Raw genomic sequence first — 26116 nt, forward strand, 5'->3', positions numbered from 1 at the left:
ACATTGACTGGGAATATAATACTGAATGCTAACATAAATCTGTTTGTTGTAACAAACATTTAGTCTAATTTAATCTTTGAATGTATTACTGCCAGAAAGAATAGAATTTACAGGCTCTAATGTGTTGGTTACTCTTAAAATTCCACTTTAACTATTGATGCTGATAGTGTCTCTCACTGAAAAGACCATTTTAATTATCATTGTCATCCATCTTAGTGAAGTCTATGCATGTATATTATTTACAGATCATTCTTTAAACTACCAAATAAGTTGTATACTGAGACAGGAACAAGAGATAATATTATGCTACATTGCCATCAAAGCACAACAACAGTTTGTGAATTTGAGCTCTTGTAAGTCAAGAGCTTGTGATCCAACACTCAGAATAAAGCCAAGGCAGCGCTAGTTTGTTACGTGGCAGCACATCTGCACTGCTCGTGCTTGGAGCTCGCAAGACTTTAATGGCCTCTGAAAAGATGCAAGAACCCTCCACTTCTAACATAGCCCGTGGCAGTTAATGGAAGTGGCCGATGTGTTTTTACCTGTTTACTTTTGCTTTACTTCTGAATTACTTTGATTTTAGATTAAGTAATCTAAAAGCCTGTTTGTTGGAGAACAGTACTTTTTTTGTAGTCTTTCACACTTAGAAATTATTCTAACAACTCTTCCGGCTAATAAATCATAACTAAGTTGGTTTCTAATGTGTTTGAACTATCAGCCAGCATGCACAGAATGTTATCAGTTTTCATGTGTTACAGATAGGGGAAGTGGAAAAATGGTTTTGAAATGGTGTTGAGCTACTGCAAAGATTTTCCATTTGCTTCTCAGCCATTGCCTTTGTGCAATCTTGGGGCAATTGCGTTCAAGTGGTAGGGGGTACAGTCTGCCAGGAGGGACGCTCTGCAAAGCTTCCTTTGACACCTGTGGAACCCAAAAGGCTCTTACCTGGACAAAGCGCTGTGGTTCTCCTGGATGGGCAATGGAGCAAAGCTCTGGCTCCTGCCCACCAACCCCAGCCATCTCTCCCCAAAAATACCTTGAATGAATTTCCATTCTTTTCTGACCCAAAGGTGGCTTTGGAAAAGTGGCAGGAATGCAAATAAATGTATAAAAGAGTCAGTCTAATCTGACTTACAGTTCTCAGAACTTCATTACTCTTTGTTATCTGAAAAACTGCGCATAGGAAAGCAAATACCAGCGGGGCAGAGATGCATTGTCACATTGCAAATTTAGTGTTAGCAGAGATATTTATGAATGCTAACAGAAAGCCTAGGATCCAAAATTTGGTACTTCGGTTCAGTCTTGTGAATGAACGCTATTTTTAGAAATGAACTCAATTGAAAAAATCCTTATTTTCCATGTAAATGAACATCTTGTTTAAATTCAGAAGCAAAAAAACCCCACCAAACCTGGGTTAAGTGTAAGACTCACAATTCAATTTGCATCTTGAGTAATTCAGACTGTAATAGAAGCTTTGTCATGCTAAGGTTAGGTCTTTCCTGTGGCTGTTCAAGTGGGCTCTAAAGACTTTTTAACATGTTGCAGGATATTAAGGGGGGAAGGTTTGACCTACATCCATTTTTTCAGACCCACTTCTGCAGGTTTCATCACACTTCCCGTGTCTCGCACGCGGGACATTGCTGAGGGCAGGATAGGTGCCCAATTGCCTACATACAATTTCATCAGGAAAGGTATATGATTTATTGCCCTGTAAAAGGTTTTGACATGAAGCCTGTGAAAAGCACTATATAAATGCCAATACAATATAAAACGTCACACAAATACTTTACTCATTAATTCTGACCCTGTGCTTTTGTACTGGAGAGAAATGAGAGTGAAATATGAATGTGTTCCTTATGCTTTAAAGGGAAAAATGGGTTTGTGGATTTTATAAAGGCTGATGTGCTAACCTGCCTTTGTGGTTCCTGCAAAGACCAGCGGAAAGAAGATCGCTCATTGCTTGGTAGTAGCGCTGAGAATGAAAGCAGGTAAAACACAAACAAAGGCCAGCTCCATGTTTGTGATGACAGTCCTTGGTCATGATCCCTCTTTCACAACACAAACAGATTATTTCATTTCTTACTTCAAAATTTCATTTATTTCCGTGCTACTTGCTGGAAGCCTTTCTGCCATCACCCCATTCCATTTCTCTGCCTTGCATTTTGTCATACTATTCTCATTAAACAGTTTAATAACCAAAGCTTGCCCATCCTTCATGGCACTGGAGAGACCATTTGTGAACATGGCTTCAGCAAAAGAAAACGTGCTTCATGCGAGTGTTTCACTGACTCCTTAGAGCTGAGCAGTGCTTGTTGCACCATCTTCATTCATTCTGTTGCCCCAAGGGGACAACAACTTCTCAAAGCCCAGATCTCACCAATTCCCAGCTCTTTCCTTCTGGGATGCAAGAGATGAAGGGGAAAGTGATGGGACACACCAGAAAACCCCCTTTCATCTTCTGTGGGCATTTTCTAGACTTGCCCAGTCCACTTTGCATAATGGAAGCCAGCTTAGTATAAATCACTAAACTCTTCTGTCTAATCGGCTGAGGATTTCTCTCACCTGCTGACCCACCTGTATGGTGTGGCTTCAGTTTTTTTTTTAACCCTTCAGCTATCAGATTGAACTATTGTTTAGTACCACGGTAAAATTTACTGATTTTTTTTAAATTTCAAGTTGCTTTTCAAATTGCTTCCCCTTTCTGTGGTTCTCCATGATTTTGATTATTTCTGTTTTCACTTCTAATAGGATGTTCACTTTCTGCTGATCTCTGCTGACATTTTTCCCTTTTGATTTGTAGTACTATTAATTCCCCTTTGTTCAATGTTTTGTCTACATTCAGAACATGTTTGTTTTTCTCTAGTGACCTGTAATTACTTTCCCCTTTCTCCTCTTTAATTTTTCCAATTATGTTTCCACTGATGCTCCTTTAAGAACAAGACATACTGGGGGTAACCTCTTGAGGATTTGACTTTTTTAGCCAGAAAGTGGTTTAGGTCTTGGGTTGAGGATATTGATTGGACCTCTCGCTGATAAACTGGTAAATGAGATTTTGGTTGCGGTCAGGTGATATGTAAGTCCTGTGGCGTGTTTGGGGATGGTCATGCATTGCCACCCTCTTGGGTAATGAGGGGAGAGGCCTGCAAACCCTCCTGTGGCTGATACCTCCAGCTCTTGAGGGGTCAAGCTTCTATCTGCGTCAGGTGAGGGATGGAGGAATGCGAGGACTAGGGGACCAGTGCAAAGTAACCCAGGAAATCTGTGATGACTTAGAAAATCAAACTCAGTTCTCTGGTATCCCCTTTTACCAAACTGACCTCCACCCTCATCCTTCAAGCCAGCCACTACCCTGTTAATTTTTCTGTTTTTCTTTCAATCTCAAGGTTGTGAAAATGTAAATCCGTCCTACGGGGAAAAACAAGATTTACTTCGCAGTTGGCATCTTGTACCATTTTCACAGGGAAATTTTTCTAGAGGAGTATTTTGCATGGCTCACTGGTGTTCTGTACTTGCCTCTGAACCTATGAATGCATTTCTCTCTTCCCAACCCCGGTGTTTTCAGTGGCACTTTCACCGGGGACAGGATAATCCCAGGCCTGTTGGAAATCCCGAGCCAGTCCTGCTTCCTGCCAAGCGCCTAGAACTGACTTAAACATTATGTCCCTTTAAAACCCGCTTTCGGTTTATTTTCGCCCCTGCTGCTGGCGGTTGGCAGCGTGGGGTGTCCCCCCTCATTTTCCCCCGAGCCCGGCCCGGAGAGCCCGATAGCGGCCGCGAGGGGGCGCCGCAGACCGCGGGGTTCCGCGCAGCGCGGCGCAGGGACGCGCAGGGGCCGGGACGCGCCCCACCCGCGGGGACGGGGACCGCGCAGCTCCGCGGGGCACCGCGGCTGATCCTGCCCGCAGCTCCGCAGCGCAACGCCGGGCTCTGCGAGCGCGCAGTCGTTAACCACGAATTTCTTCCCAAAGACGGCTCGAGTAGTGTTATCGCGGGGGGGGGTAACAGTGGAGCTGGCGTTTGCTTCCCACCCCCGCCAAAGTCGTTTAAAGGCAGCAGTGCAAACAGGGAGGCTTTGTGCAGGCGTGTGCGTGAAACACAGTGCAAAAGAGAGAAAAAAAAAAAGTGGTCATAGTAGGTTTGTTAAGGAATCCGGTAAGTTATAGGAAGCAAAATTAAATGTCTGGTGCTTACACGACGGCATGTTTTACAAGGGAGAAGGAAACTGCGCAGAAAATGCATGGGCTTTTATTGTTGGTTTTCATTGCCTGTATTGTGGTGGATGCTTTATGCTACGGAGAGCAAGTTTAATTGAACCAGATCGCTGATTTCATATAGCAGGGGGCACGGGGTGCGTTTTTTTGTTTTGTTTTGTTTTCGGAGTTAACCGTTTCGGGGACTAGAGGCAGGCAGGACTGGGCTCCGCAGTCTCCGAGTTTCGAGACGGCAAATAAAAACACATTACATAAAAACAAACACCGAGCCCGGTTATCAAAACCTCAATCTCCCTCTATTATTTTCCCCTGTACTTGGTGCCTTTTTTTTAAAAAATCACATCTGTCGTTCCCAGCCTTTCCCAGGGCTGCAAAGCAGAGTGGACAGCTTCCATGTGACCACCTAGCACAGGAGGCATTTTCTACTGGAATACTTTGGAGTGGTTTTCTCCCTTCCTTACCTTCTGAGGGCTCAGAAAATGTGCAGTCTTCCCAGTGATTAAAGTCTCCGTATTTGTCTTCAGACTTATCGGGTTTATCCAAACTTTTGTCTCTGTGTGTGTGTGTGTGTGTGTGTGTGTGTGTGTGTATGCCACCTCCCCCCCACCACACACACACCCCCTTTCTGTGCATTTGTAAAGTAGCCCCATCTAGCAATGATAAATATCCCTGTTGATCACTTGATTGATTACCTCTCGGAAAGGTCACGCGGGCTTGCAGTAATTTCCTTTTGCCTAAGGCTCCCTTTTCACTTTTACTCCCGCACGACAGCTCCAAGTATACAAGATCTTTATTTTTGATTTTTAACCCCTAAATAGCTCCCCGAAAACAATGCGTTGGCGAAAAGAAGGAGGGAAATCAGCCGGCGGGTCCGCGCTGCCCCAGCCCTCGCCGCGCTCTCCCGGGGCGGGTTTGGGGAGGGAGAACCTCCCTCCCCGGCTCTCCTGTGGACTGAGAATTCGGATTTAAACAACCAGACAAGCTATTAATTTACCCATGCTACCCAGGGTCCTGAACCCAATTAATTTCTAATAATTACAGCCCAAGGGGGCTGGAGAGATCCCTCTGCCTCTTTCTAGCCTTGCCACTTCGCGGCACCGAGGTCACCATATAATAATAAAGTGTATATTTTGAAAGTGATCAGCAGAACAGTGAGTTATTGCAATGAATGAAAATTGTTTCCATTTTGGCTAATTGAGCCCGTGGCTGAAAGCTGGAGTTCTGAGACTAAATAAAGAGGACTGTTTCATTTCAACGTAGACTGAAAATCCCTGCATAGTTTTTTCGGTCACCCAGCAAGAAGCTTAATTCTTAACAGCAAACCTGAAATCAAGCGTTGGGTAAACAGTATTAATAATTGCATTACAATGATTAAATTAATCTTACTGGTAGCTAGGAGAATATAGATTGAGATTGAATAACACGATGTAAAGTTCACTGCACAAAGACAATAGCACAACAAATACCTCGATGAAGAATTCCAACTTTTCTCCAAGTAGGCTGCGGGGCTTGTTCAATTATAATATAGGGAAGGGAAAATTTCCTGTTACGGGGAATGAACTGAAACCTGGGTGTCAGGGGCTGCATTTTGTCTCCCAGACTGTATTAGAAATAGATACATTTCCAACCCTCCATCAAAAAAACACAAAAAAAAACCGAAAAAACAAACAACCACCAACCAAACAAAATAACCCCAAACAAACCCCAAATTTAAATATTTCTTTCTGGCCGTGGATCTGCCGAATACGAGCCCGCATCCCCGCAGCCAGCCGCTTCCCACCCGTGCGGGAGCGGCGGCAGCCGGCGCGGAGGATCCTCCCCGCACGAACGAAACGGATTTCCCGGGGAGATGGCCGGGACCTTTCGGGGAGGGGGGCGAGCCTGGCGGGGCTGCGGCGGGCGATACCGAGGGCTGCGACGCGGGCGGGCGGGCAGCGTGGGGCGGCCGCGGGGCGTCCCGGGACGGTGGCCGGGTGCCCGGGGCGAGCGGCGCGGCACCTGCCGGGCTCCCGGGGCCGCTGGGACGGCGGACAGGTGGCGGTGACAGGCGGGCGCGACCGGGTCAGGGCTGCTCGCCCGGGAAACACGCATCTGTGCGTCCGGCCCGGCCACGGGGCTCCCACGCGTGCTACCCGCGGCGCCGGACTCGATAGCCCGAGTGGGAGCGGGCTCCCTGGACAGAGGGAAGGACATGCACCTCTGCCCGGGCGACGGCTTTGCCCGGGTCTCCGTTTAAACCGGGGGTGGGGGGGGGAGGCGACAGGCGCGGGGCAAGTTTTGCAGAGTTGCCGAGTGTTTTCGGTTCTCCCAAACGGAGAGAGCTGAGGCAGAGGGGCCCAGCTCCTCCCGGGACACCCCCGGCTGCGCACGCCGGGGGGTGCGGGAGGTCCTTGGCTGAGAGAGGCCGAGCCCGGTGCGTGTGCGCGGCCGCGCAGTGTCCTGCCCATCTTGTTCGAGGGGCATTAGGTGCATCCCTGCCCGGCTGCGCTGAGGTAGTCTAATGGGCACAGAGCAGCTGCGTGGCCCTGAAAAAAATATCCAATTTGTAAATTCAAAATAACGATGGGCATCAAGGACGGCTCCGCGGAGCGGGTTCAGGTGCTTGCGCCTGTCTGCCGGGCGTTTGGGGGAGCAGCGGGGGATCCGCGGTGTCCCCACGCCACCGCCCAGGAGGCTGTCACCACTGGGGTCCGGGGGGTTGTGGGCCCGCGGGGGCGCTCCGCGGGCGGCCCCGATCCACAGCACCGGCAGCTGGGGTGGATGGGGGGTGCGAGGGGACTGAGGAGGAAGGGTTGATGCTGAGGATTTTATTAAAACAAAAAGTTGAGCAGCGTGTATGTACTGGCTCAGCCCCGAGTCTGAAAGATTGTAATTTTCTTTTATGGTGTCTGGCAGGATTTGCAACAGATATTAATGGGAACATAAATAGCGCATGGAAGGTATTGAACAAAACTGTTTAATGCAAGGAGGTTGTACCAGAGGAAAATCTATATGTAGCTTGGATTGATTCATACCTCGGACACAGCCATCCCCTAAAGGAGTTCCCAATTTCTGCGCGCTCCCTCTTTGATTGGCAAACCCTGTAATTAAAACAGATTAGAGCGGTCGGTGTTACTGCTTTAAAAGCGCTTTTTTTTCTGCCCAAGTGGTGGTGACTGAGCCGACTTCAAGGTGGGGAAAGAAAGTGTGAGTGCTGGAAAAGTGTACGATTTAATGGTACGCATACATAATAAAACGTATTATCAAATTATATATCTCTCTGTATACATAGAGATCTATGATAATTGGAGCCGGGTGAGAATAAACTGTTTAAATATTACAAGGACGCCAGAACAGCATTAATATCCCATTAAAAAAAAAAAAAAGGCATTAAAAAAAAAAAAGGGGTCATTTCTCCCCCCACAAGCCTCTGCCCCGGGGAGATCTCCCCCCCGAAACCCCTCCCGGCTGCGCAGGCAGCGGAGCGGCTGCCCCACGGCCGCGGTCGCACAGCCCGGCGGCGGCTGCCCGCCTCGTCCCGGCCCGTCCCGGCCCCGGTGCCGGCTGTCAGGGTCCCCACCGGCGGTGATGGATCGCTGCAAACTTTTTTTTGGCGGCGCTGAAATGTTGAAGAGCGGGGGGGAGCCGCCCGTGCGCATGTGCGAAGGTGTCCAAACTGACAATGCTGGAGAGATAGCGAGCCGGGATTGAGAGAAAGGGAGAGTGTGTGTGCGGGAGAGGGAGAGGAGAGAGGGAGAGGGGGAGCGAAAAAGGAGGAAAAGCTCCGGGAGGAAAAAAAAACAAAAGCCCCCCCACCCCAAGCCCACGCCAGCATCGGCCGCGGGACTGGCAGCATGCGATCCAAGGGCAGGGCGAGGAAGCTGGCCGCAAGTAGGTGCAATACCCCTTTCTCTTGGCTTTTCACCCTCCCTCTCTGCCATGTTGCATAGACATGTCTGATGCGGCGCGGAGCTCGCAGGCAACCTGCAGCATCCCTCCCCCCCACCACCCCGGCCCGGCCCGGCTCGGCTCGGCTCGGCGGGCGGAGAGCGGGATGGGGGGGGGTCCGGCGGCCGGAGCCGGTGTGGGGGTTGCGGGCGGCCGGCGGGAGGTGGGGAAGGAGTTGAGGAAAAGTTCAGTGGCGAGCGCTGGAAGTTGCTGCTGCTGCCGGGGGCTGGAGGGGGGGTCGGGGAAGTGTGTGGGGGGGTGTGCGCGAGAGGCTCCGGGCCCTATAGTGGGCGCTGTCGGCTGTCGGCAGGGCTGGGGGCCGCGGGGGGGGGCGGTGAGTGTGTGTGTGTGTGTGCGTGTGTGCACGAAGGGGCAGCGGCAGCGCTGCCGGGGGGGGGCGGCGAGTCCCGGGCTCAGGTAGCCGGTGCGAAGCTACAGAGATCACCCCCCCGGACCCTGCTGCACTTGTGTCAGCCCCACTCCTCCAGCAAACCCGCTGCCGGCGGGTCACATCAAACCAAACCGCGCGTGGGAGCGGGGCGTGCGTGGGGCCGGGCAGGGGAGCGGCGGCGGAGCGCGGCGCGGAGCCGGGGGGGCCGGGATGCCCCGCGTGGATTGGGGAGGGGGGCAGCGGGGCGGCCGGGCAGCGCGGCGCAGTTTCCAGCCCGCTGGAGTCACCCGCTAAAAGTTGATGTAAATGTTGTAATTTCAGGCGTTTTTCCAGCACTTTTTATACAGTTTGGCCGCCCGAAGGTCTCTGTTCCGCGAGGCGAGGGCTCGGCCGTCCACACGCAAATCCCGATTTATTTAATTATTTGTCTGACGCTCACTCCATCTGGTTCTCCTTTATGATAGGGATCTTTGCTTTTAACTGCTGCAGTGTTGGGGCTTTTTTTTTTTTTTTTTTTTTTAAGAGGGAATCAACAACAAAACTTCTCCAGCTTTCGCGTCCTATTTTAAAAGCAGCTGATGTCTTTATTTTCTCTGACACATCTGGGCAAGTTTCATTTGATATCCGTGGCGATGGCAACTCACATTCCCGAGCGAAAAAAAATGGGCAGGCGGAAAAAAAGTCGGATGAAATGTTGCATAAGTTGCGTGACGTAAAGAGCAGATGCTTATTTACTCTTTATTTGTGAAGGGGGAAAAAAATAGAGGAGCGTGGAAAACGGGAAGCGAAAGATCTCTCCGGATCATCATCAGCTTTTCTGTGAACCTTAACAATAACAGCAGCAACCTGCATTTGATTAGGTGATTTTTAAAGTGGATAATCCAGCGCTCACAATTTGAAAACAAATATGTTGTTAAATCTCCAGGTGACCATCTCTACTTGGGAGCTAATTATGGGGAAAAAAAATCTCATGTCCCCGACCAAATCCGTCAGGTTTCCTTCGCCTTTCTCTCGCTTTTCTGCGCTGCTTCTGCTCCGCGGGCAAGATCCGACCGTCTGTAAAGTTTCTGCTCTGGGCTGCGCGTCTTGGCTTTCTCTGCAGCAGCAGGAGCACTTTCCCCCCCCAGACAGATGCGTTGCATTAAATAATCCTTCAGTTACAATCCGCTCATAAAGGAAATAATATTTAAAAAGCCGAGGGTTTTTTTTTGTGTGTGTGTTTCGAAAGGCTGTTTCTTTCCCCCCGCCGAAGAGCTTCTCAGTTTCATGGCAAGTGGAAGGAGGGTTGGAGGCGACCCCTGTAATTTAGTCTTTCGAGAAGGAAAGGTTTTTAGCTTTGCAATTCTTTCTGGCTGGGTTGGGAATAGAAAATATTTTGTAGCCTTCACCCTCTTGCGTGGAAAAGAGTATAGATCGGGATCAGGCGCACTTCTTTTATTATTTCACTTTCACTGTTTCGTGCGTGAAATAAAAATTGCCCCGATTGTGTGGCTGTCGCTAATATCCATGAAAGGCTTTTCTTCTTAATTAAGGGAGAATACCTGATGCGCGCATTTTCTTGACCTCTGTGTAAAATCGCTAAAAATTAATTTTGAGTCTTCGCCCCCCCCTAAATTTAAAAGAAAAAAAAAACCCACAAAATTCAGAAGAAACAAAAATAGCCACTCGGGGAATAGCTAGTGAATTTTTTAAACGTCCAACTGTAAAAATAAGGGAAAAGACACGCTGAAGTCTTCTTCCCTGCCACACTTTCGGGAGGCAGCTGCTGGGGAGCGGGGCCTGGGGGTGCGGGCCGGGCCGCCCGCAGCCGCGCTGCACCTGCGCGGGCATCTCCGCTCCTCGCAGCGCGGGGACGGCCCCCCGGGGGCAGCTGCTTTTCCACTCGGGTGGGTTTGTGCCCGCCTGGTGAAACCGTATCCCCGAATAACCCCCGCCCCAGCACGGGCCGCCGCAGCCCTGCAGCCGCCCAGGGGTAGCCCCCAGCCACCCAGTAGCCTCATAAAGAGACAGAAGGTGATCAGATTAGGGGAACACACGTGAATAAGGAGGCACTTGTTACTTTTACACTTTATCACCACTTTTTTACAGGCAATTTAGGGCAGCCAAGGTAGATCCAGATCCCTCTAACCATCTGAGATAGTAAAATAACACTTTCCTAAGTTTCAGCAGGTTTTCCTGCGCCTGTAATTTGCCTCGGTCTAGTACTTAAAAGGCTTGATTGGAAAACAGAGCTGGCAAGTTTATTTGCCTGTTTAAGACTCTGTCCGGGAATTTGTTTTTGAGCAGGGAAATGTTTGCCATGCCCAGGCCCCTGGCCCTTCCAGTGAGACTGTTTTCTTTGCCTCGCTTTACCATTACCCCCGCCTTAGCGCCGTTCCTGCTGCTGGCACTTGGTGTCGATCTCCCCCAGCCCCGCCCGGGGAGGCAGCGCGGGCGGCCGCCGGCACCGCGCACACGGACCCGCCCGGCCCGGCCCCGCCGCTGCAACCGCGGCTCCACACCGCCCCGGGCACCGACACCGGCGGCCGAGTGCCGGCCCTGGGCACGACTCGGCCCGGCGTTGTCCCCGCGTGGCTTCAACGCAGCGGGTGCGAGCACGGGAGGCTGCGGGGACGGGCAAGACAATTCCATTACATGCCGGGCACATTTTCACCGGGCACTTCATTTACCCTCTTCAGGGTGGAGAGCGTGCGTGTGGCTTTTCGCTCCTTTTCTTCCTTTTCTTTCCCTCTCTCTCTTTCTCTCTCTCTTTATTTTTCTTTCTCCCTTTCCCTCCTCCTCTCCTCTCCTCTCCTCTCCTCTCCTCTCCTCTCCTCTCCTCTCCTCTCCTCTCCTCTCCTCTCCTCTCCTCTCCTCTCCTCTCCTCTCCTCTCCTCTCCTCTCCTCTCCTCTCCTCTCCTCTCCTCTCCTCTCCTCTCCTCTCCTCTCCTCTCCTCTCCTCTCCTCTCCTCTCCTCTCCTCTCCTCTCCTCTCCCTTTTTGTTCCTTTCTTTTCTTCCCCCCTTTCTCCTTCTCTTTTTATTTTTTTTTTTCGCCTTTTCTATTTTCCTCTTCTTCTCATTTTCTCCTTTTCTCTTTCTCTTACTCTGGGCCAACAGACACCACTGAATTTGAGACCAGCTTTGTGGAGCTGCACTGGGTGATGCTGCCTGAGGCCGAGCCCGTGGTCGAGCTCTGCGGTGCCTCCCGGCCGCTCCCCAGCTGCACCGGCCCGGCTGCGGTGCAGGGCAGAGAAACGACATAAAGGAAAAGGATAGTCCAGAAGGAGAGCTCGTTATTAATATAGCCCTGCTTGTAAATGAAAAATGTAACTCTTGTTAATTAAGGCTGTTTACATGGGGTACAAGAAACTTAAGAAATGTTTCTACAAAAGGGAAGGAACTGTTTACAAAACTCTTTCAAAAGTGTGACATATTGCTGCAGTTCCAGCACTAAAAAGCCAAACACACTTACACGCCTTTGAAGTTGGCTGGCTGAGGCAACATTATTTGACTCGGATTCAGATATTGCTTGTGGGTACAACTAATGGCTTTTACCTAGTTAGTGGGCTGGGAGGGGCAAGGGCCTGGGCGCCGTGGCCATTGGGTCCCTCCGGAGTGCCGGGGCTGGCTCCCCGCCAGCTCTGTACAATGTCAACATTGAATATTTGAATTCCCAGACTCTATTTAACAACTTTCTAAATAAATAAACTCATTGTGTGTCTGTGTTTAAAATTATTTCACCTCTTTCATGAAAGCTACAGCATCTTATTACACCAGCCTCTCAGGCTGCTTTTCCCCCTTTTCTTTCCAAACAAACACAAACAGAGCTTAGCATAGGGTTTTTTTTTTTTTTTACTACCTCGTATCTCTTCCTCTCTCTTCACTTTCTGTCTTCTGTCTCAAGAAGCATGAGTGAAAGCTGCTTGGACATCCCACGACGTCCTTAGCAGGACAGATCTGTGCACCCTGCTATCTAATCATAACTAAAGCCAAAGCCAGGTTCACCAAGTCGGTTAAATATTAATCATTTCTAAAAGGAGGCCCATGTGAGTGCCATTGCTGCAGCAGTACCCTGTACATACTCAATCATTTTGGCTGCTCTACCGTAGGCGGGCTCCAGGGACAGCTTTCATTGTTGTTGCCATAAATGGCTATTAGTGTTCATATTCACCTATTCACCTAGTTATTTAAGTGCACATAAGTGTGTATGTGTCTGTGCTTACTGCATACATGTGCATACGTGACCGTTCATAACATAGCTTTCTATTTATGCCACAGAGATATATATATAAAAAATACTTGTATGTATGTGTGCACATACAGAGAGAAAAGCAGGTAAATATGTTTGATATCTGCAATCGCTACTAACATATATAGTACTTTAAAGAGAGATTGTGGTATGCACAGGCTCAACACCTATGTTTGTACATTCACACAGGCTCTGAAATGTGTAGATGTGTGTGTAGGGAGCACAGAGCTGACATACAGGAGCCTATACGTTGTTCCCTGGGATGCCTCCCAAATGCACAAATTATGTACTTCTGTTGGGAGTATTCATTGTAAAATGTTTATTGACTGCACAAGTAAGTGTCTGAGCAGAAAAAATACTTCTGGCTGTCACAGGGAGCACAGCTCCCTGCTAGAGTTGTGTGTGTAAGTCAGTTGCTGAAGAAGAAAGTGGAATGTATTTTCTGCCAGGACAGGTACATGGTGCAGGAGGATAGAGGAAAGCATCAGTGGCTGCCCCAGCCCACCGGAGGGTGGATGAGGAAAGGCCAGAAGGGAGGCAGATGGAGTTTTATAAATCCCAGCTAGTGAAGCCTTGTACACTGAAATTGCCTCGCTTTGCAGTAAACCACTTTCTAAACAAACGTACTTTAACTTTGGAAGGGCTGGTTCAGACACTTAGGTTTCTGATCAAGAATTCATTATATTTGTTTATTTAAAATTTGAATAGCTTTACTGCCATTTTTGCGGCAACTCAGTGTTCTTTTGCTATAATTCAATACAATCAGTTTTACATCATTTCAGTTTAGTTAGGCAACGAGTGACTTATGAAAAGGAGAGAGAGGCTTAATCACACATGGCTTTTGAAACTAACAGATACAAGTGTCATATTATCCGGTAGACAGAGCTAGAACTGCACAAATACAGATTAAAATACAGTTTATATTTTAAGTAGTAACAATTTACTGAGCGCTGGGTGGATTTCAACATCACTGGAATTCCTTTGTCTTAATTAAAGTTGGATGTTTTTCTTAAAAGATATGAGCTAATCCAAACAGGAATTAATTTAGGGAATTCCTGTAGCTTGTGTTATACAGGGGGGCACACCAGACCACTCACTCTTCCTGGTTTTATAATCTATGCACCTAGTTAAAGCGGTGCTGTTTCATATGGAGACCTAGACTTAAGGCTGGGATCACAGGAATGCACTTAAAAAACTAAAAGGCCATTAAAAAGCAAACTGGGTTCAGCTCAGACTCTGCAGAACCAGTGTCTGGCTCAAAGTACTTTCCATAAGTACTACTGCTAACCCACTGCACAAGCATCCCTGGAGCTATGCTGGGCTCAGGGGTGCCCTGGCTCTGCATTTAAAGCAAAGGCTCCCAGGTGGGTTTTGCAAAGATGGGCAGGAGGAATGGGGTGTACACACTGGGGTTAGGAGTTCCTGCTATGTTAATGTGCAATTGGTTACCACTGCAGTTCCAAACGCCCAGACTAGAAACCAGACAAGACCAGTATAAATTGTGATATGGACCAATAAGCATCAGAAAATGCCCCCAAACACCCTTTGCTGCAGGGGCTGCTGGAGGCAGGTGTTTGCTGGCAGAAAAACTCAGCTAAGAAACAGTGAGGTGTGGAAGGAGAAGCTAAGGAGAAGTGGATGTTGTTATCCCCGGGACTCTGTCTCTTTGCATTGCCACTTTAAATATGAAAATTAAAATGCTCAGGGTATAAAGAAACCCTGCCTGATCATTCATTGACTTCAGGCTCCCTCCCTTTTGTTTGCATTTCCAGGCTATAGCGAGGCATTGCCTTCTCCAGTGCTGCTGGAAGAAAAGGCAGCCACAGAGCCGTGTGGGAGGAGGGAAGCTAGCCTGCAATGAATATTGTATTTGATGCTAAATATGTAACAAAGAGAAAGAAATGTGAGCTAATCCAGCAATAGAAGCTGGGAAGTGAAATACAATTCGTTTTATTTCAGGGTTTAATATTGTGGTCTGTTTCAGCAAAGCATTATCTTTTAAAACTGGGATATATGCAACGACATAAAACCCTACTACCTTAAGGGAATGTCAAAGTTTGATCTACAAAATAAAGGAAATTCAAAGTTAAGGCTGAAATGTACCACATGGCCTCCGAGTCCCAGAAACAACAGGAGGCAAGGAAGTAGCTAAAGGTACGGGCTGTGCTTTAAAACGAGTCCAGCAACTACCAAGCTGCCAGCGCTCACTGCAGATACACAGTGCGGTTTGAGCTGGGATTTGTATTGACTAGAGAGGGGCTGGCTTAACAAGATCTGTGATGATCTTGAGCCTTTTTGGAGATCTTGGCTGATCTGTGATGAACATGAGAGTTTTATGGTGGAAGGATTGCAAGTCTGGGCTTAATTTATACGATAGAAACATTCTTTCCCCTTTGGCACTGACAGCTTTTGTTTAGAAAATCCTATATTGGAAAAAAAAAAATTGTTCAGGAAAGAGATATACCCAAGTTACAGCTTTATTCCTTTTCTGAAGAATTGCTTACATGTCTGTATGGGTGCACTACTTTTTAGCCCTGTTTAAACTCTAAACTAAATTTAAATTGCCTGTAAAATAATACGCAGAATGGAAACTGCCACACAACTGTAGCCCTTGCTCCCTGACCCAAACCCATATTCCATTGCAAAGCAGTGCGCTGCTCTGCTTCGTGATTACACTAAGTTAGAAACCAGAAGAGCAAGACTTCTATGAATAGGTTATTTTTGGCAATTGCATCACTAATTATGTATAAAATTTCAAAAAATATGAGTTCTGCCAGTTTGATCTCTGAGAGGGCTACAGAAAATGAAAACTTTGAGACTGTTGTAACATCATACTATTTTGTCTATTAGATATCATTAGATTACCAGAATACTGAGACCTTCGTATCAACCAATCTAACAAAAATTTCCCAGGTGGTTTAAATTAAAAAATTAGCCATAAATATATTTCGTATAATGCAATTTATTATGGATGTTTATTGTGTGTAGTGGGAAAATGTTTGGTTTCGGATGATCTTACTATATAACATGTGGCCTACTGAAACTGTTTATACTGCGGCAGCCTGCAAAGGCCCCAGTCTAATTCTGAGACCAGCCGGGCTACATGCTCCGAAAGCCACAGGAAGGCAAAGCCCTTCCCCTGGAAAGCCAAATGAGCAACAGCATCTTGTATGGGACATGTGCAATAGAAAACTTGGCAGTGGGGGAAGAGCTGAATGGTAGAGAAAACTGGAGGATCATAGTTTTATAGAAAAAAGGAGGATAAAATGACACCAGCCCCCAGCAGGTCCTGTTATACTGGGATGAGGGGCTCACCTGTGTCCAAGGGATACTTTACCTCAAACCTGCCCTTATTTCAGCCAGGTTGGGTGAGTGCAGGCTCTGTACTAACATCCACCTGTGACTCCAGATTTGTCTTTCTGCCTTGGAGTGCAGGCACTAACCTGGCCCTAGGGACCAAGGGGTCCCTGAGATGGACACATCCATCCTCCCCTGGGATGCTGTGACAGGGAGGTGATGGCTTCAGGTAAAACATCTCCTGCCCCCTCCCGTTTTTTTCACACAAAGTCCACATGCTGGCAAGGGTGAAATCATTCCTCAGTTTAAAAGAAAAACCCTCAAAAACTTCCACCTCCCCCTCTCCCTCAAGCTCCTTCACACATCTATTAACACCAAACTGGCAAAGCCAATGGAAAAGGATTTTGCATTTTGGCAGCAGAGCTGACTCAGTGCTTGCAGCAGGCCTGATCCCAAACCCACTGGAGCTAAAGGAGCTTGTACCGACTTCAACCGGCTTTGGATCGGGTCTGGTCAGGAGGAATCTGCTTCCCCTCATCCTTGGGGTGATGGGGATGTTTATCAGCAACTTTTGCTCTGTGGTGAGCCCCAACATGCGATGTTGTAACAGATACCAGGATTTACATCAGTGTAAGTGAATTAGGTTGGCCCTATAATCTGGCCTCATTTAAGAGTCATTTTAGCCATTATGATGAAATATGAACACTGCTGATGGGGGGATTGTGGTGGCTTTGCATACTTGTTTCCCACCGTGCCCCATCCATTCCCTGTGCTCTCCATCTCTCTGGTGAGTCGAGGACTGCTGGGGGGTGTGGTGGGCGCTTGGGGGACGCGGGAGGGGTCTGGCACCCATGGGTTGTGCTGTGGGGCTTGGCATCCCCAGGACTACAGTTCTGCAAGAAGCCTGAATTTGTACCTTCTAAACAAATAGCTCTGCTGCTGAAAGTGCCTTGTGCCTCCAGTAAGGGCTCCACTTAATGCCTCCTGACTTCATCTCAGACAGACAGAAGGTATGCGAGAGATGAGCAATGACTGCTGGAAAAAGATCACCCCATACATGTCTAAAACACAACTTGAGTCACTGGTGGTGCTTATATTTTTGATTTAAAAACCACTTAACATTTCCAACATTTGACAGAAATGATTGGCCTTTCCCTCTTGAAAACTCTTTGTGATTTCAATTTGCTGTGGCTGCCTTTTCACCACATTTTATTTACTTGTATCATGGTGAGGAATTAAGCAATCATTTTTTTTTGAGTTTTAATCTTTCCCATTGTCTTTGTGGCTCCATATAATGGAAGAAAAGGAATTGCTGTTTGAAATAATTTTGAAGTGATGTTTCTATTTTACTTGTTTTAGGCTCTTGATGTAGTTTTGGCTGCAGGGACTGACATGGAGTATTAGTCTAAGAATACACAACACTGAAACCCAAAAGATATCAGCTGTATCTGAGTTAACAGCACTGCTTTATACTCTTGGTGTTTTGTTGTTACTGTACCATGATAATGATAATTTACAGCAATAAGAAAGACTTGTTAGTTGTCAAAGGTAAACAGTACTACATGTTCATCCTGTTTCTTTCAGTTCATATAGTAAGAAATATCTCAGTAGTCATTGCCTGTGTACGTGCTATTAAGCATTTATGCTCTGTGAATATTTACCACCGAAGAGTTTGTGATGCAAGGTGCAATGCAAGACAGCAGATAAAGCCAAGATAACTGAGAAATGAAAAAATGATGCACTAGGTCACTCCACATGATGCAGATCAGAGAGATCTGAAGGAATAAAACTGTGCGGTGTCTTTAATACCAGTGAACAGTCTCAGAATGAGAGAAAAAGTGAAATTATCTGTATTGGATCAATACCCTGAGTGAAAACTGAACTGAGACTGAACCAGAAGGGGTAGCACAGGGCAAAGATTCCCAACTGGTTCTTTCTCTGCACACCATGCTGAAGGATCAGCCATGGACCGAACCCAGAAGATTTATTTCCAACATGACACTGTTATTTATCATGATTTGAATTAAAGCAGTGACTGCAGAACCCAGCCAGGACTGGATGCTTGTTGTGCTGAGCTCTGTGCAAACACAGGCAACCCGCACAGAGTTTAGGCCCTAAGAAATGCAGATTAAACTTCATGCCTGCTGCCCTACGTATGCGATTACAGCATCGTTGGAGGCAGTAATAAAATCCTGAGGAGAAACGGATGCTTTGAGGAAAATCCATGGAGTCAGGGCTGCGGAATTCTAGGCTTTCCTCTTGCACATGGGCGGATGTGCTTCAGCTTTAATCCCATCAGCCTCTCTCTCTGCCAGCAAATGGCCCTCGGTTCCATTTTAGACCCTATTAGTTTTGGCTGCATCCATAACCTTGGGTGATCAAGCCATACTGAGCTATGAGTATCCTTGCAGCATCATCCACTTGCTTTCAAAGAAAATAGCTCTGAGATTTTCCAGGAAGGAAGAGGGCAATACCAGCAGATAATCCAGCCCTATAAAATCCCTGGGTTGTGGTTCCAGCCCACTTTCCAACTGGGCACTGCAAGAGGGATGTGAGCAGTGTGCCTGGCAAGTGCCTGCAACTAAATAAGTCCCCTAAGCCTATAAGGTTTATTAAGGTTCTTTTTAAGTCTGTGCCAACAAAAAGGGTCCACACAACCTCTGAGTGAGGCTTCATAAGCTCAGTTTTATGTTCAGATAATTTGGAGCCAAACCGTCATGGAGTTCACATGGAGAAATACCCCATGGAGCATCACAGACTGTGGAGAAAATACATTGAGGAAAGAAAGGACTGATAATTTTATGGCTTTCCTTCAGGTTAGGCAGTAAAATGGGCTTTATTTAGCAATTTCCTAACTTCTGATTGCAACTTGGTTACCAGTGCCAAAGTTTTAGATAATTTTTTTTTTTATAAATACGGAGACACATTAAAAAGTAAGGCACTACGGCTTTGTGCACAGCACAGGGAGCTGCTGCAGGAAGCAGTACCACACAGTCCTCATTCCCAAAATGTTTGATTTTTGGATCAGAGTGCTCGGCAGGACATGGCAGCGGCACCTGCCTCTGCTGTGAAAAGCTGGATGCTGAGCCCAGCACAGCTGGGTAGTCCTTGGGAGAAACTGCCCTTTTAAAGCCAATTGGACAGTTTGACCCAGGTTCAGGGATGAACAACCTATATGGTTTGTTTTGGAGGATCAAGCATTTCTGCTTTGAAACATGCTAAATGCCCTGATTTTTACAGGTGAGGTGATCATTGCCATCTCAAGGCTCATATTCCAAAACAGAGGCTATTGATTTCAATCGCATCTTTGATGGCATTTACAAGATAAACCTCACACAAATGTTTATTTTACACTCAGAATGGTTCATCTTTTAAAAATCTATTTTACAATGTAATAATTCACACTCACTTCTCTTTGGGATGTCACTTATAGAAGGAAAATCAAATGTGGCTGGGCATTAGAGGGAGTACAGATGATACATGCAACAACTCAAAATGTTGAGGGAGGTGATTGTGGGTATGGGAAAAGATGCCATCATGACCTTGGCAGTTTGTTTATTAGACACTAAATCACGGATGTTTCTTCTTCTAGTTATAACTGGTCTGAGGACTCAGAAATAACCTTAAAACCTTTTCTGGGGTTTTAAACAGAACTTAGATCTCATCAGTGCTCAGTACTATTTATGTAGCTTGAATAAGGAAAGGGAATGCAGAGAACACTGTGGGAAAGAAGAAGAACGGAGCAGAAACTAGAGAAAAAGCAGTGTTCACTCCTATGCCTATATTTCCTCTTCAAAGGTTGCCTCTCCTGGTTCCACTGAGCAAAGGATGAGAAAATATTTGATGTCCTTTTACCCACTTTGTTTATGCGCCTTGAGCATATGGCAGCCCATGACCATCAAACTTGTCCTGCCAACCTTCTCTATTTCACTGGAAAGAAAGGGCTATCTCTCGCTGACAACAGCAAAAGTACCACCAAAAATCAGATGGAAGCATCCAGACAGTAGGCAGGGATCATGGAGGGGGAGAGGAGCAGGAGATGGGACGTGCCTGATGGATTGCTGTCAGAACACCCTGAATAAAGGAGACAAACAAATCACTCTGCTGGCACCTTTCTGCCCCAAAATACTAAAATAATTCAGGACACCTGATTTAAGAGGTGATTGGTGTTTTTCAGATACTCAATAGGCCCCAAATATGCTGTTCTCCTAGATTTCCTCTCCCCAGTACTATACCAGTTATGTATATATATGCATGAACTCAGCAAGCCAACATGGCTAAATCACGTCCATGAATCCTGACCCCTTGCTTAGTCTCCTGTTTCAGAGGCTCAGCGTGAACCAAGGTGCTGGGCTTATTCTTTGGGTCCACATCTTTCCTCCAGGTCCCTGCTCTGCAGAAATAACTCTGCTCTGTGGATCGGTGAAGATCCAGCTGAAGCCTGCGAGGGCTGGAGGGAGCAGTGTTGCTTTAGGCTCCCTGCCTGCGGAGTGACATATCAGAAGTAATAAGTCTGAGCCTGAACTGATGTCTAACAGCATTGGAGAGTGGGCTGGAAGGCTGAACTTCTGCAAAAATGAAAGCAAAGAATTTAACAGCAGTAAAAAAAGAGGTTAAGGAAAGAACAAAAAGGAAAGGAAATAAAAGTGATATGAAAGGCTAGAAAAACAGCTACATCCAAATATTTACCTCTGCTGTTGTATTTTGACACTGGACTGAGTTAATAAAAGTACATGGCAAGTACGTTAAGTTGGAAGAAGGTATTTAATTTCAGAAGTTATCTGGATCAACTTGATACAGAAAATATTTTAGCAAAAGACATTTTCTGTGTGTTCAAATCTGCCAATAGCTTAAAGACATAGTCTGCAGGAGGCTAGCGAGAGAAAGTATGTTTTACTGGTGGGGTTTTCAGCCAAACTCTCTCACTCTTGGAGTTTCTTATCCCTTTCTTCTCCAAGATACCTTTCCCCCGCCTGCCAGAGGAGCAGAAGCAGACAGACCTTTCCGCAGCCCATCAGATGTGGCCTGCCCAGTCGTACCTCCCGTCAGCCACAGGAACCACACAGCGCTGTGGCAGAGGCTTTTTTTACCTTAGCTTGTGAAAGTAACAGCCCCAAAACACACAGAGCTAAACTGGTGTAAAACTGGTGTGAGAGCAAAACCCACTTTGGCAGGGGATGAACCTGATGTGGCTCTGCTGGCTCTTTGCCCTGGGATCCATCCAGGGTGGGGAGAAGGCAGATACAGGGCAATCTTCACTGCTATAGCCTCTAATGCTTAGAAGCGAAAAATGTTTACAGTTCTTTAAAATAAGGATTTTTCTCTCCTCTTTTGCATTTCTAGATGTTCCTGGAGATTATGTTCTTCAATGAGTGTCATTTGTTTCAGAGCATAGGATCACGGCGGGACAGCCTGGGCTTTAATTTCTGGGCATCTCCTTATAGGCTTGTTTTCACGGCTATACAACAACATTATTTTACGTATCCATCTCTCATTCTCTTTCCTGATATACAGAATTATTAAGACTACTCATCAGTCACTCTTGCATTTTCTAGCCCCCAGTGCCATTACCAGTTTTTAGGATATCTTTCTGGTGATACAGCTACCCTAATCATGATGGCTTTTAAAAAATTATATAAAGTTTTGGAAAAACTCTGTTAAAATGTAGAACAGCAGCTGAAGAGAAGCAAAATATTAGATTTGAGTTATATTATTACTAACTTCCTGAAGGTTCAAGTGAGGAAAGGCTGTTAACTAAGTTAGGTGGTTTTTTTTAAGGAAAACAAAAAGGCAACGTGGAAGAGCAGGACATCGAGTTTTATAATTATGCACTAACAAGCTGGGACTGTGCACCACCTGATGTTGTCCTCTGCAGCCTTTCAAGTACCCAGACTGCCCAGCTGATTTCTTCCTGTAGTTACATCACAATTTCTCAGGTTTTCAGATGCTCATCTGGTATGTTTGCGCACCTTATGTGCCAGATGGCCTGAGTTATGATGGGAGTGATGGGAGATACAGGAATGAAGATTGCTCAGGAGAAAGAAAACAGAGAGACTGTGAGGGTGTGTCCTGCCTCTCTTGAGCTACCCCTCCACGCAGCTGGGCAGGGACCTGCTCAGCTGTGTCACATCATGGTGAAAATAAGCTCATTATTTTGGGCTTGTTTGCAAGATAATTAGGGACTATGAAGCCTGGTTCCATGTTAGGCAGAGGATACTTTTTCTGCTGCTCCTCTTATAGGATACCAGAAAAAGCATTGCTGCTGCTTTATGCCCTTCTCTGGGCAGGGATGTTGTGGAGCTGCCGTGTCAGGTACCATTCAGCTGGTGGTGGGTTGGGGTGATTTGTCTTTTGAGCTTGAGCACAGTGTGAACCGGTCTCAGTTTCCTCTGGTGCTGCCTGCGGTTCAAGCTGGGGCTGTTTCCTTCCCCTTGGTGTAACTATCTGCTATTACAACAGTCTCATGGTGTCATCCCAGAACTGGCATCAAGAAAATGCTGTTTCTCCTGGAATTTAGGCAGAGGCTACAAAAAATGTTTAGATGTTTTCTTGAGAAGTACATAATCTTTTTCTGCAAAATTTTCTCTTATTCAGTGTTGTGTCTACTGGCACTGACATTTTTAGTGTTGATTACAAATCTCAGAGTGATAGAAAGAAGACTTTCTTCTCTTCTTCCTCTGTGTGATTTTTCAGAGGATGTTGGATAATAGGTTGGAGGAACAAAATTCTACTCTATTCCTAGCATTATCTTCCTATCCACAGCTGAGATGCTATGGGGAACCGGTGTTAGATGCCATGTCTTGTTTCACTTCCTCTGGCAGCCTTGAGTGCCAGTGCCTCCAGCCCTGTGATTCTGCCCTATTCTGTGTACTGCCCTCAGCATATAAAAATACATATGTTAAAAAACATATGTAAAGAACGTTTTGGCTGTAGATTTAGATCACTATCTGTCAGCATCAGAAGCTCATGTGTTTCTTTCCTGCTGCCCTGGTCAGTAGTCCCTGAGGAGGGAGATGGCTTTGGGGATGCTCAGAGTCTGCCTCTTGAAAGCTCACATTGTGCTCTACATGGAATTGCAGCAGCGGAGGTGATTGAATACCACCATTTCACTTTGGTTTTGGTTAATAAGGAAGAAAAGATGTGTTAATCCTATAAGCATGTCTGACAAAAGCAGCAGAGGCTGTCCTGTGGAAGCTTTGCTGGCCACGGTGGGATGAGGGGTGCATTGGAGGATGGTGCTGTTGAGGAACATCCTCTGGAGAGGGCAGAAATTGCTGAAAGGGCTTTGCAACTTCTTGTGCTGGGCTGGAGGGAGAGGGGGAAATTCCCATGTCGGTGCTAGTGTTTCCCACATTTATGGGAACCACAGGTTTTGCAGAGCCAGCAGCCACCTCTGGTTTGAGCAATACCAGAAGCAGGAACCTGTTGATCCGTGTAGAGCACAGCAGAGCCGCAGGGCGGTAGGTGATAACTTCTGTTCCTGATGATTTGAAGATGACTTTTTTTTTTTCTCCATGCACATGTGGAAGGGAACTTGCGTGTCTGATGTCCCAGGTGAACAAGCAGCTGATGTTAGAGGCTGGTGCATACACATGGGTGAAAGTGTGTGTCGCTGTGGGCTCTGGCACCTTTCAGCTGGCTTATCCATCACCAGGGGTTCAGCACATGGCGTTCATTTGCTGGACTGGTAGATCTGTGGAAAAACCTGGAAATTAATTTCTGATGAGGCTGAGGCATCATTTACTGTTTAAAACTGTAAACCTGTGTTTATCCAATGTTAACAGATGTAACATAAATGAGTTCCTGTGCTCTCTTTTGGTTTGTTAATGGCACTTGTTTATAAGTACTTTATGTTAACAGCTATTTGATGGTGCCCATTAGTTTTTCCTAGGTTAATGTTATATAATAAAGTGAATGCTAGCCAAAAGCAATAGTAATATGATAAACAAAAAATCCAAATGCTGGGTGAGAAATGTAATGGAGCGAGGGTTGAACTCTGGTGGGAGTTTGGTTTAATCTAAAGGTTAAAAAATGTTATAATTTGGGTTTAAGTAAATTGGCTCTTTAGTCCCAGAGGTCTTGCTCTTGTACTTCTTGTTCCTCCAAAGCTTCCACTAATGCCGATGGGAGTCCTGGGCGCACAAGAAATGTGGGTTCAGGTACTAAAGTTACAGATTGGCTTGGACCAAAACCCCTAATCCAAATACCTCCGGCTTTTGAAAGCATTTGCCAATTGGATTTGAATCTGGACACAAACATTGTGGCTTGAGCTCATCTGAGCTTACTTACATCTGTGTAAATCTGTAGTATGGCCCTGATCCAGCCAAGCACGTAAATATGTGCTTAATTTGACTTCAAGGGGACTATTGTGCGCTTAAAGCTAAGCATGTGTTTAAGTGCTTTGCTGGACTGAAGTCCGAATGCATGGGAGTCAATGAAATGACACCAAATAATGCCGTGTAAGTGAGATCTGAAATGAACCAAAATGTTTGTGCTTCTACCTGGAAATAAACACCCTGTTCATATCCTACATATTCTGCATGTACTTTGTATTTTCATCCATCTGCACATAATGTATTCTTTACGGTAACCTGTCCGTTCAATATAGTAAAAAAGAAATATATGTTGAATTTTCCTGCTCTATTACTCATATTTCATGAAATGTGTTCTTATGCCAAGTGTCTGTTTATATATATTTATACATGTTGTTTCTTTATTGATATTGGCAAGATACAAGAAGAAAAGAAATATTTTACAGTTAAAAACTTGTAAACAGTTTTACCCTTCGTTTAAAACATTGTTTTAAAGAATTTACCTGACATGGTCAAATTACTTGAACTTGTTTTCAGTTTTGCCAGTCTGACCAATATGAAAAATATTTGTTAAAGATATAGGTTTATTTTTAGCTGCAAATACACTTTAAACACATTTACAATTAAGTGACATGTGAATGTGCCTTTACACACTTTACTACTAAATGCCACTTTTGTACTTTAAATCCCACTTAGTGATTGCCACGTTACATAAAACTGTCGATGAATATTTTCACGTGAACACATTAATACCTGTTAAAAGATTGTGCATCGCTTGTCGACTGCTGCAGCTCATTGCAAAGAGAACACAAAAGAGTTAATTGAGCCCAGCCCTGCAAAGGTGGCAGAGGCACAGACTAGAATTGGGAATTAAACCCAAAACAAATACAACAAGAAATAGCACTCGTGCCTGTGTATGATGACCACAATGCAGACATAAAGAAGTGTAAGCCGCGAACGTCTGCAGGTTATTAATGAGGTAATAGAAGCGAAATTAGGTATCAGCAGGGTTTGGCTCTGTTTGAATAAAACAGAGATCTTTTATCTCGGAATACTCCAGGAAAGACTCATAAGCTGTGATTTGGTGGTCTAGGCTGTGCCCTTCTTGGTTATGGGAGTTGACTCACGCCATTTAAACTCACCAGTGTTTTCCACTTAGCCCAACCAGATGTGGGATCCAATGCTGGGAAAAGGGAAAAGGTTTGCATGGCAGTTTGTGAGGAAAAAATGCTTTTGTGTGCTCGTGTTTGAACTAAAAGAATATTTTGCATTTCAGCTTTGTGTGTCTGGAGAGGAGATATTATTTTCTTGCAAAGCCAGTGTGAGGGAAGCATGTGATGGCTGCACTAAAGCCCCTCTGTGTCCACTGTAGAGGCTGTGACTTGATCCCCACTGATTTTGGAAGCGTCCCTCTGGATTTAGTTCAGTACGAATGAGAGCAGAGCTTGATCACGGACCTCAGTGTTTGTTCTGTTTAAGTTAAGTGTAAACTTTTCACCAAAATAAAAGAAAAATACTCTTTCATGACTCCCAGAGAGGTTGGCAGCCAGAGATGCTGCTGATGCATTGTGTAGAGCCATCTGCCCTGCCCTGATCCCTCCCCAGCCCTGCTGCCACTGAAGTAACTGGCAAAACTCCCATTAACTTTAATGATGCAGAATCGACCTTAAATGGATAAGGTTTCCCTTTAAGAAAAATCACTAAAGGATTAAATTACACTATAAATGTATTCAGTGGTTGTGAAGTGAT

General features: G+C 46.0%; 1 protein-coding gene across 6 annotated transcripts in view; it reads left to right on the top strand.

The window, feature by feature from the left end:
• The first annotated feature begins 7911 nt into the window (after positions 1-7911).
• Positions 7912-26116, top strand: part of MECOM (MDS1 and EVI1 complex locus) — a 336599-nt gene continuing 318394 nt past the window's right edge. For 3 of the 6 annotated variants that reach the window (XM_065844473.2, XM_065844475.2, XM_065844474.2), the window contains exon 1: positions 7912-8081. In XM_065844473.2, coding sequence (XP_065700545.1) covers positions 8045-8081 — 37 coding nt within the window. In that variant the 5' untranslated portion in view covers positions 7912-8044. The remainder of the gene's footprint in view (positions 8082-26116) is intronic. The other 3 variants (XM_065844476.2, XM_065844481.2, XM_065844482.2) reach the window with 3 other exon arrangements.

Source organism: Patagioenas fasciata, chromosome 9, assembly GCF_037038585.1.
Source record: "Patagioenas fasciata isolate bPatFas1 chromosome 9, bPatFas1.hap1, whole genome shotgun sequence".
In the NCBI taxonomy this organism is placed as follows: domain Eukaryota; kingdom Metazoa; phylum Chordata; class Aves; order Columbiformes; family Columbidae; genus Patagioenas; species Patagioenas fasciata.